This window comes from Ipomoea nil, unplaced genomic scaffold (genome assembly GCF_001879475.1).
Source record: "Ipomoea nil cultivar Tokyo-kokei standard unplaced genomic scaffold, Asagao_1.1 scaffold0317, whole genome shotgun sequence".
Lineage (NCBI taxonomy): Eukaryota > Viridiplantae > Streptophyta > Magnoliopsida > Solanales > Convolvulaceae > Ipomoea > Ipomoea nil.
The window spans coordinates 4,071,493-4,082,084 of NW_017616745.1; the positions used below are offsets into that span (position 1 = coordinate 4,071,493).

Here is a 10,592-nt window from a genome sequence, read left to right on the forward strand (position 1 = left end):
CTAAATTGAACAAAATTAAAGTAGAAGGACTAAATCGAACAAAACACTATAGTACAGGAATCTCATAGGTACTTTGACCCATTCTTCACTATTGATTAGCTTCTAACCAATAGTACTCTTTCGTGGAAGCATTGTTCTTGATTTATGGCTTGCAAGTTCATGAATTTGAAACTAATTCCTTAATTATTACCTATAATGTAACTCGAGAACCTTAGTTTCATCACTTATAATCTTGTCCGGGAATCGGCTTCTTGACTTAGCTTGTTGGGGTTTAAGCGTAGCCACCGGGGCTACAACTATGATTAATCATTTGACATTCTAATGTATTATTTTCCAAGATTCAACTGTTGATTTTGTCGTTGAGGAGAAACTATCAAAGAACATCCTCTAGCTGTATTACAAGCAGAATGAACAAAAACAAATCAATCAAAAAGATTTAAAAACAAAGAGAATACACATCACTCTTAACAGTTCAATCTAATTTAATATTGCAAGTCATATGCTTGCTTGCTTCAGGCCTCATTCAAATGGGCTATTTAAAGAGAGATCAGATTCCATACAATCTCCAACACCAAACAAAGCTAATTAATTAATTTTGCTTGTATAAGCAAAATGGCAAAGTTCTCCAGATATCTGTCGCTTGAAATACTAATCTTCTTGGCTTTTGCTTGTTGCAACCATCATGCAACCGGATATGGCGGCCTCCGGGTGGGGTTTTACGAGCAAACCTGCCCCCATCTCGAGCCGATTGTAAAAGAGATTGCCGATCAAGTCATCGCCGTCGCGCCAAGCCTTGCTGGCCCATTGCTGAGGATGCACTTCCATGATTGTTTTGTTAGGGTATACATACATATGGTTTTCTAGTTTTCTAGTTTTTTTGTTTTAGTAACGAGGGAAACCTGCAGCTATCTGGCGAGGGTGTACATTAGGTAAATCCCGTCTTGTGACCCTAGCTAGTAAATGATCGATAAATCAGTCTAGATTGCTTATAGCTAAGCGACTCAAACTAATAAGGTCAATAGTTTGCTCATGCTGGGGCTCGAACTTGTAACTTGAGATTTTCTTGTTTGTAGTGCACTAGGTAAATCCCGCCTTTGTGACCATAGCTAGCAAATGGCCGGTAAATCAATCTAGATTGCTTATAGTTGGCTCACTCAAACTAAGAAGGCCACCAATAGTTCGTTCCTGCTGGGAATCGAACTTGTAACCTATTTGGTTTTCTTGTTTGCAGTAACATTGTGTATGCATGTTTGGTTCTTTAATGTTGTTGTATGTTGAGATGGTTTTGTTTTGGTCGTACGTACCATGATGTTGTTGTCAGGGATGTGAGGGTTCGGTGCTGTTGGATTCTCCGACGAAACAAGGAGAGAAAGATGCACCCCCAAACTTCAGTCTGAGGGGGTTTCAGATTATAGACAAAGTGAAGACTGCCGTGGAAGAAGCATGTCCCGGAGTCGTTTCTTGTGCTGATATTCTAGCCATTGTTGCTCGAGATGTTACTGCCGCGGTAAACACGCATCATATATCAACTTTCATTTTACATATTTAGTATTAATTGATTGATGCAATATTAGTTTTAATTTTCTAATGATTTATGTTTAATACTCCGTATGTTTTAGAATACTAATAATATATAGTTTCTTTTTGTCAGATGAAAGGGCCGTATTGGGAAGTCGAAACAGGACGAAGAGATGGAAGAGTGTCAAACATGACAGAAGCTTTATTTAACCTACTACCACCTTTTGCAAACATTACTGTGTTAAAACAAGGATTCTTTGATAAGGGTTTGAGTGTTAAAGATCTGGTTGTTTTATCAGGTAACATTATTAACCTAGGACAAAATATTTAGTGGGTGCAACTAAGATAAATTAGTCAGATTGTTGACTTGACAATTACCAAATTTTAAATTGAACTCCCATTAAAAACGATGTTTTTTTTTTTTTTTTTTTTTTTTGGTGGAACTTAAAAACGATGTATTTGCATTATTAGTTTGAGCAAATACTGTTTACTAACACGGTTGGAAATTATGAAATTTTCGACCACCTGAAAAGTGATCTTAAATCAAGTCGAAAGTCTTGTTTCGACCACTTTTGGCATTCGAAAAAACCTTTGTTGCTATTTACGATCACTTTTTGCTTTCAACTTGATTTAAGATCATTTTCAAGTGGTCGAAAATTCCATAATTTCCAGCAGTGTAATAATGGTAGTATGGGTTGGGCATCTTTTGTTCCCTCCCCCTTCCCCCTGGATTGTGATGTTTTGATGCGCAATGACCAATTGGGCGCTATTAGTCCTCGTCTCGTCCATGAGACTGGTTAGATGGGTCTTTTGTCCGTCCCAAGTAACCCCTTGTATTATAAAAAAATACTGCCTACTAAATCAGTATGCTAAATTCGTGCGTACAATTATAGACAACCTCAAGTGATTTACTTGTGGTTCCTAAAGTCACAAGGCAGGGTGGTCCGGAATTTCTCTAGTCTTCTAAAAAAAATTATTTGATATAAACAAAACACATTTTTCAATGATACTGAAACATTATTATATTTTGAACCATTTTAATTATGGATATATAGGTGGACACACCATTGGAATATCTCATTGCTCATCATTCACCGACCGGCTGTACAACTTCACCGGAAAGGGCGACGCCGACCCGTCGCTGGACCCGAACTACGCCGAGAAGTTGAAAATGAAGTGTCCGGAGGAGAGTCCGACAGACAACTTAGTAGAGATGGATCCGGGGAGCGTCAGAACGTTCGATACATCGTACTTCACGCTCATAGCCAAGAGAAGAGGGCTGTTCACCTCCGACGCGGCGCTGCTCGACGACGAGGAGACCAAAGCCTACCTCGTACAGCAAGCCCTTACCCACGGCTCCACTTTCTTTAAGGACTTTGGGGAATCAATGGTGAATATGGGAAGGATCGGAGTCCTCACCGGCGATCAGGGAGAAATCAGAAAAGTTTGCACGGCGGTCAACAATTATTATTAAATGCTACCTTGATGGAAAGTGTTGTTGTCTTCTTTTGGAGAATTTTGGTTCTCTTGATGGAAAGTTGTGTGCAATTTGAGGTCAAACTGTATTTAATTTGTGAAGTGCGTGTTTTTTTTTTTTTTTTTTTTTTTTTTAATAATAAATTTTAAGATAGCGTACAAGTACTGAATTGTAAAGGTGTGCATGCATCCATTATATGGAATGGAATAATCATTATAACATTGTATGTTTGTCATTGAGATCGAACTCTTAATTTTTTTTTTTTTTGAAACCGAAATCAAATGATTCAATTACTTAGTAGAGAAATCAAAGGTACAAACGGGTGGCTCAAAAAGCCAGTGCCTATAATCTCTACATAAAAGAGTTGATTCGGCCAGCTCGTGGGCCAAACTTTTTTATTTCAGTCCAATAGTAAATGAACACTTTACATGAGGCGGTAAAGCTATATGTTTGTCATTATTTATGTAATTCTATGCATAGTATATTCACTTGTTTTAATTTGTTTTATTTAATGGTTTGGTCAAGGATATGACTATTTGTTGTAATTAATTAAGATAGATAACCGTTTATTACTAATTTAATTTGTTAGTAAATTGTGTTTTACAGTCATTTGATTGAGTTATTTTGGGTAAGGTAACATGGTTTGATGTAGACCTGGTAATTATGGACACGACTCGTTAACACGATACGAAAATAGCGGGTTAGTGTTTAGCTTTAACGGGTCCCGGGTCGTTAACGGGTTGATCCGTTAAGGACCTGTTATGTTTCGTGCCTTAACGAGTCAATCCGTTAAACCTATTAAGAACCCGTTTAACCCGTTAATATTATCGTGTTAACCCGTTTACACAAACCTGTTAATAACCCGCTAAGAACCATTGTCATTTAGGTAAGAACCATGGCCATGAATGATATTACAAAAGATATCATGAATATGACTAAGGATTAATTTACTACATTAGGCCAAGATCCTACACCAATTATTGATGTTCAATAATCTGAAATTTGAAATTTTTTTGTGTTCAATTTGATTCTTAAAGCTAGAATGGACTTCTTTAATTATGATTTTTGGATGTTATTTTATCATTTTATGAGTGTTATAAATTGATTTTTTTTTAGTTTGTTTGATGGATTGAATTGTAGGTTTTTTTATTTTTATTTTTATTTTTATTTTTTTTTATTACTTAACTTTAATTTTAGTTTTTTTAATATATTAATAGGTTTAACGCGTTTAAACGGATTTCGTGTCATATCGTGTCGACATGACGCGAAACCTGTTAACAAAATTTGTGTATCGTATCAACCTGTTTAAGTCGTTAACAAATCGTGTTCATGTTAAAAATTTGAAGCCGTTAACCTTAACGTATCGTGTCCGTGTTTTAGCCTTATCATATTCGTGTCATTATCGTGTCGACCCGTTAACGAACCCGTATACACGAATTGCCAGGTCTAGTTTGATGTCATATATATGCTGTTTGTTGGCCATGAACTTTCAAACAATATACCCCAACACGTAGATAATTGCTTGCCACTTACGTAAGATGTTCTCTTATTATCTATCCAATGGGCAAAAGGTGCTTACCTACTCAATTTATTTAATCAATTGATAATATATTTATTGCTGTTTGTTGGCCATAAACGTAGGGTTTATTTAATTAGTTGACAGGTTTAGCTCTAAGAATGAGTATCAAAGTGACTGGTATTGTTTGGTTGATAAATTTTTTTGAACAGTATTATTGATTTCAAATACTTTCTTAATTGAAAAATACATACTCAAATAAAATAAGGATATCATCCCCTTTTATTGCCTTACTTCTTTTCATCCCTTTTGATTAGTGCTTTTAGATTTTTGTTTGTTTGTTTTTGTTTTGTTTTTTGTTTTGTTTTGAGTGTTTTGGATGTCTTTATATTAGAATCAATTGTCTTGATTTTGTATTCTTGTATTTTTAAAATATGTTGATGAGGACGTTTTTCACGCATCCATCAAGTATCAAATTACAGTATAGAGTTTAGATATCGTTCCACTGGAGATGACTCTTGTAATGTTAGGAATTGATGTAAAGTGGAGTTAAGCACAAACTAAAACTATCCTTTCAGAAGCTAGACCTTTCGATAAGGAGTTGGTTTGACATGATTAAGCTAATACCAAATAAGACAAGTAAAACAAAGGACGGGGACTTGGTTGATTCAAGCTAAGATGCCAAATATTGTACTCAAGATTAGGGAATTAAACAAGGCATAGGGAAAAGTTTCTCTCTCTTGTTCTAGTTAACAAGTTTCTCTCTCTTGTTCTTGGTTAACAAGTTTTAATGCAGTCTATCTATCCCTCTTGTCCTGGTTTAACAAGATTTATTGCTATCTACTCTCCCTTTGCTTCGGCATTGAATGCTAGTCCTTACAGTGGGTTGGTGGTTTTTTATTTCGAACATTACAGCTCCTTAAATGCTCTTGTGTTTCCTGTGCCTCCATGGTGTTCCCCCTTTCATTTTCTTTCACCTTTCCTGCTGTACTATTCTTGTTGTTTGCACCCGAGGTTTCTCTGTTCCAGTGACCGAGTACTCCCCTATCTCTCAGCATCCTTTTCCGATATGGCATCAAGCATTAAAGGCAAGGAACCCCTGGAGGATCAGTACTCCTCTCTTAGTATCCATGATGAAGGTGACCTGGAGGTTAACTTGGAAGATGAGGAAGGCATCGGCCCTGGCATCGAGACATTCATGGTGGCTGGATCTCTCATCACGGACAAAACGGTAAAGTTTAGTTATATGAAGGAAGTTCTAGCAACTGCTTGGAAACCGGGAATGGGAATGGTGGCGAAAGAAGTAGCACCAAATCTCTTCATTTTCTATTTTTTCCACGAAAAGGATAGACGAAGAGTGATTGAAGATGGTCCTTGGTCCTATGAGCAAAGTTTACTTGTCCTCAAGAAGCTTGAAAACACAGAATCCCCTTATGATGTTGACTTCTCTAGAGCAAACTTCTGGGTCCAGATACATAAGATCCCTCAAAGGTTTGCTAATCTGAAGATTGCCGAGATCATTGGTAAGAACCTAGGGATTTTTATCAAAGCAGATTTGGATAGGTTTGACGGTTCATGCAACGCCTTCATCAGAGTCAGAGTGAACCTGGATATTACCAAACCTCTTACCAAGAGGGTGAAGTTGAAACTTGCAGGAGGCGAACTTTTGTGGCTGGAGTGCAAATATGAACGTCTACCTACCTTCTGTTTCGTTTGTGGAAGGATAGGCCATGCAGATAAGTTTTGTCCCATGCAGTTCGATACCAAATCCCTGGAGATGGCAAAGCCTTATGGTCCTGAACTTCGAGCGACCGGAAGAAGGGGACAAAGTCAAGAAAACAGATGGTTGTTCGCTGATTTTCCTAGCCGTCTACATCTAGTCGCCGGCCAGCATACCGGAGAACCAAATCCTAACGTTGAAGTGGCTCTGGAATCTAGGTACGAGGAACAGCCTGGACAAAAAGCATGCGAGCATCCGCATTATCCAGTGGATATTGCACAACAGACAGATAGACAGCGTCAGGAGGAGCCTAATAATAAATGTGCTACCAGGAGCATTAATGAGCAGACGCCAGAGTCAGACTTGGGCAACAATATCCAAGGTCAAACCTCCATCTTGGGCCTTCTCATTGGGGAACAAAATAAGAAGAGGAAAGAATCTTGTGGGTCTGGGCCGAGTGATGAGCCCATGTTAATGGATCATGACACTTCTGCTGATGATTCTTCTATTTTTTTAGAGGTGGGTCCTGGTTGCCAGGCCCGCCTAGATCAATGAAAATCTTAGCCTGGAACTGTCGTGGGTTGGGCAATCCCACGTCAGTTCAAGTTCTAGTGGACCTTATCCACTCTAAAAAGCCCGATGTTATCTTTCTCATTGAAACAATGACTGGTAGTAGTAAATTGGAGCCCATTAAAATTAGATTGGGTTTTGAAGGCATGTTGGTTGTAAATAGTAGGGGTCAAAGTGGTGGGCTTGCTTGCCTATGGAAGAAGAGTCAAATGATTTCGGTTAAGTCTTTTTCTAGTAGACACATTGATATGGAGGTTGAAGGTGACGAGGTCAGCAAGAAGTGGAGGCTAACTGGCTTCTACGGAGAGCCGGACAGAAATGAGAGAAGAGTTGGGTGGAATTTGTTAAAAACCTTGGCCTCACGAAGCAGTCTACCTTGGGCAGTTTTGGGAGATTTTAACGATATTCTTAGTTCATCCGAGAAAATTGGGGGTAATCCACAACCTAATTGGCTCTTGGAAGGTTTCTCGAACGCGGTTCAACAGAGCGGTTTAACTGATTTTCCTTTTCAAGGACATCAGTTCACCTGGGAAAAATCAAGGGGAACGAGTGAGTGGATACGAGCAAAGTTGGACAGAATTCTTGTGTCTGATGGGTGGAGAGACATGTTCAAGGAGGCTAGGGCTTGCTCATTTGTCACATCCAGAAGCGATCATCTTCCAATCCTTCTTACTTTGGAGTCGACCCATATCCCGACTATTCCTAGGCGCTTCAAGTTCGAAAATCTCTGGCTCAGGGAAGACAAGTGCCGCGAGATTGTTGTCAACAGTTGGGTAGCAACGTCCGGATGCGACATTCTGGAGCGGATTGCTTTATGCAGTGAAGAGGTCTGGAGATGGGGGAAGCTGTTTACCAAGGGCTTCAAGAGAAGAATTGAATTCTGGGAAAGGCAAATGGACCTCCTGAAGAATAGAACTGATTCCCATGGTTGTGAGATGTTCAAAGAAGCGCAATTTCATCACTTGAGAGCCATTCAACATCAGGATGATTTTTGGAAACAGAGAGCCAAGGAATTCTGGCTGAAAGACGGCGACCTAAACACTGCCTTTTTCCATAAATCAGTGCGTAGGAGAAGGATTAATAATCAAATCAGGAGATTGAAGAACGATCAAGGGGGGTGGGCAGAGAGAGGTAACGATCTCAACACACTCTTACTTAACTATTTCCAGAATCTTTTTTTCTGAAGATGAGGGCAACCCCAATCATGTTTTGGATAATCTAGAAAAAAAGATTGATAATATGCATAATGTTAGCCTCATGAGAAAGTTCACCAATGAGGAAGTTAAGGCTGCACTTTTTGATATGAAGCCAGATAAATCTCCGGGGCCGGATGGTCTCCCTCCTGGTTTTTTTCAACACTTTTGGGATGTTGTGGGAGGGGAAGTGGTAGATTTCTGTGAAGAGTTTAGGAAGTCAAAGATTTTCCCTTCAGGCACCAATTCAACCCACATCACCCTGATCCCTAAAACCTCTAACCCTGTTTCTGTTTATGACCTTAGACCTATAGCCCTTTGCAATGTCTTGTATAAAATCCTAGCTAAAGCCCTTGCAAATCGTATGAAGCCCCTCCTGAATACCCTAATCTCCGAGTCTCAATGTGCTTTTGTTCCAGGGAGATTAATTACTGATAATCTCCTCTTAGCCCATGAAATTCACCATTACATGAACAGAAAATCCCAGGGGAAGATGGGGGTGTTGGGTCTAAAAATAGATATGAGTAAGGCATACGATAGGGTTAGCTGGAACTTGGTGGAAGGGGTCTTGTCCAAAGTGGGGATAATGAGGATTTTGTGAAGATGATTTCCGTCTGTATGAGATCTGTGCAGTATTCCATCCTTATTGACAGTCAATGCTTGGGCCCTATCCAACCTAAAAGAGGCCTAAGACAAGGGGATCCTTTGTCCCCTTATCTTTTTATCCTTGTTATGGAGTGCCTAAGTGTTATGATTAATAAGGAGGTCAAAGACGGAGAAATTCATGGTATTTCGATTGCTAAAGGTGCCCCGAGTATATCCCATCTCTTTTTTGCAGATGACTGCTATCTGTTCTGTAGAGCAAACTCTCTTGAAGCCAATATTGTCAAATATGTTCTTGGTCAGTTTGAAGAAGCATCTGGGCAGTCCATCAATCTCTCCAAATCCTCCCTGTTTTTTAGCAAAAATGTTGATCATGTTACAAAGGAGGTTATTACAGAGGTCCTTAACATCTCTGAAGGTTCTACTAATGGGAAATATCTAGGTCTGCCTTCTCTCATTGGCAGAAGGAAGAATGAAATATTGGGATTTATCAAGGAAAAGGTTCTGGGGAGAATTCACAGTTGGACTACCAGATTTCTATCTAAAGCAGGAAGGGAGATCTTAATTAAGAATGTCCTTCAAGCCATTCCGTCATATGCTATGAGTATCTACTTGTTACCTCTTGACTTGTGCAATAAGATTGAAACTGCTATGAATGGGTTTTGGTGGAGGGGAAACCATGGTGAAGGAAGAGGCATTAGATGGAAAAATTGGAAGGATCTATGCAAACCGAAGTCTGCTGGTGGTATGGGATTTAAGAGAATAAGGCAGTTCAATACTGCCTTACTAGGCAAACAAGCATGGAGATTAATTGAGCACCCTGATTCTCTAGTCGCTAGAGTGTACAAGGCAAAGTATTATAGAAATTCCCATTTCCTTGAGGCAAATCTGGGCAGTAGTCCATCCTTTGTGTGGAGGAGCATTCTGGAGTCCAAGGCTGTTCTTAAAGAGCATTGCAGGTGGAGGGTGGGTAATGGGAAAACCATTTCAGTTTGGAAGGATCCCTGGCTTCCGAACTCTGAATCACATTTCGTTAAGACACCTATCCTGGAATATATTCATGATGCCAAGGTTGGCTCCCTCTTTAATATGCAAGGCAGTGATTGGGATAAGGAAATTCTAGATGATCTCTTTATTGAAGAAGACAGAAATCAGATTCTTAGCATTCCTATTTCCAACTACAATCATGAGGATAAGCTTATTTGGAGTGGTGAGGAAAAGGGAGATTTTTCTGTTAAGAGTTGTTACAGATTGCTTTGTGGGGATCTTGGTCAACAAACTGGGTTTGAATGGACAAAAATTTGGAAACTGGCTGTACCTCCCAAAGTAAAAAACTTCATATGGCAAGCTTGCTCTAGGAGTCTTCCTACTGCTGCCAACCTGCAATATAAGAAGGTGTCTTGTCCTAATCTCTGTAACCTTTGTGCTAAATTCCCTGAAACTGTTGAGCATTTGCTGATCCACTGTGAGTTTGCCAAGAATTGTTGGAGGAATTTTCAACCTCTCTCAGCAAATGAGGATGCTATCTTAAAGGATTGGATTTATGACAATATGAAAGTTATGGACCTATCATGTTTCTGTCAGTTTCTTGTAATTTGCTGGAAGATCTGGGAAGCTCGGAATCAAAAGCTGTGGAACAATCATTTTACCCACCCACAAGTAGTGGTGGATAGTGCAAGATCTTTTTTGGAAGCTTGGAGTAGAGTGCAGAAAATTAATCACCCATTAAAGAGGTCTTCTGCTCATGCAAGATGGGAAAAACCCCCTGAAGGTTGGCTTAAACTCAATGTAGATGCTGCTATGAATTCAAATTCTAAAGCTATTGGTTTGGGTTGCATCCTACGCAACTCTATGGGGGATTTTGTGGCTGCTAGAGGTCAAAACTGGTTCGGGTGTTTCCAGTCCAAGTTGGCAGAGGCCATCTCCGTGAGAGAAGCATTGAAATGGTTGATAGAGAGAAACATTGACAATGTCATTGTGGAAACGGATGCTCTT

At 39.4% G+C, this 10,592-nt stretch overlaps 1 protein-coding gene across 1 annotated transcript; it reads left to right on the forward strand.

Moving 5' to 3' along the window:
- Positions 1-566: 566 nt before the first annotated feature.
- LOC109164766 (peroxidase 27-like) lies at positions 567-3,225 on the forward strand. The gene is made up of 4 exons (XM_019313317.1): positions 567-840; positions 1,322-1,507; positions 1,652-1,817; positions 2,574-3,225. The coding sequence occupies exons 1-4, from the start codon at positions 613-615 to the stop codon at positions 2,990-2,992; spliced, it is 999 nt and encodes a 332-aa protein (XP_019168862.1). The 5' UTR covers positions 567-612; the 3' UTR covers positions 2,993-3,225.
- Positions 3,226-10,592: the final 7,367 nt, after the last annotated feature.

Bases quoted from the DNA above. Each gene is read 5' to 3' on its own strand.
- LOC109164766 (XM_019313317.1), top strand. From the start codon at position 613: ATGGCAAAGTTCTCCAGATATCTGTCGCTTGAAATACTAATCTTCTTG. The intron at 1,508-1,651 runs GTAAACACGCAT...TCTTTTTGTCAG, and splicing joins CTCGAGATGTTACTGCCGCG to ATGAAAGGGCCGTATTGGGA. The intron at 1,818-2,573 runs GTAACATTATTA...ATGGATATATAG, and splicing joins AGATCTGGTTGTTTTATCAG to GTGGACACACCATTGGAATA.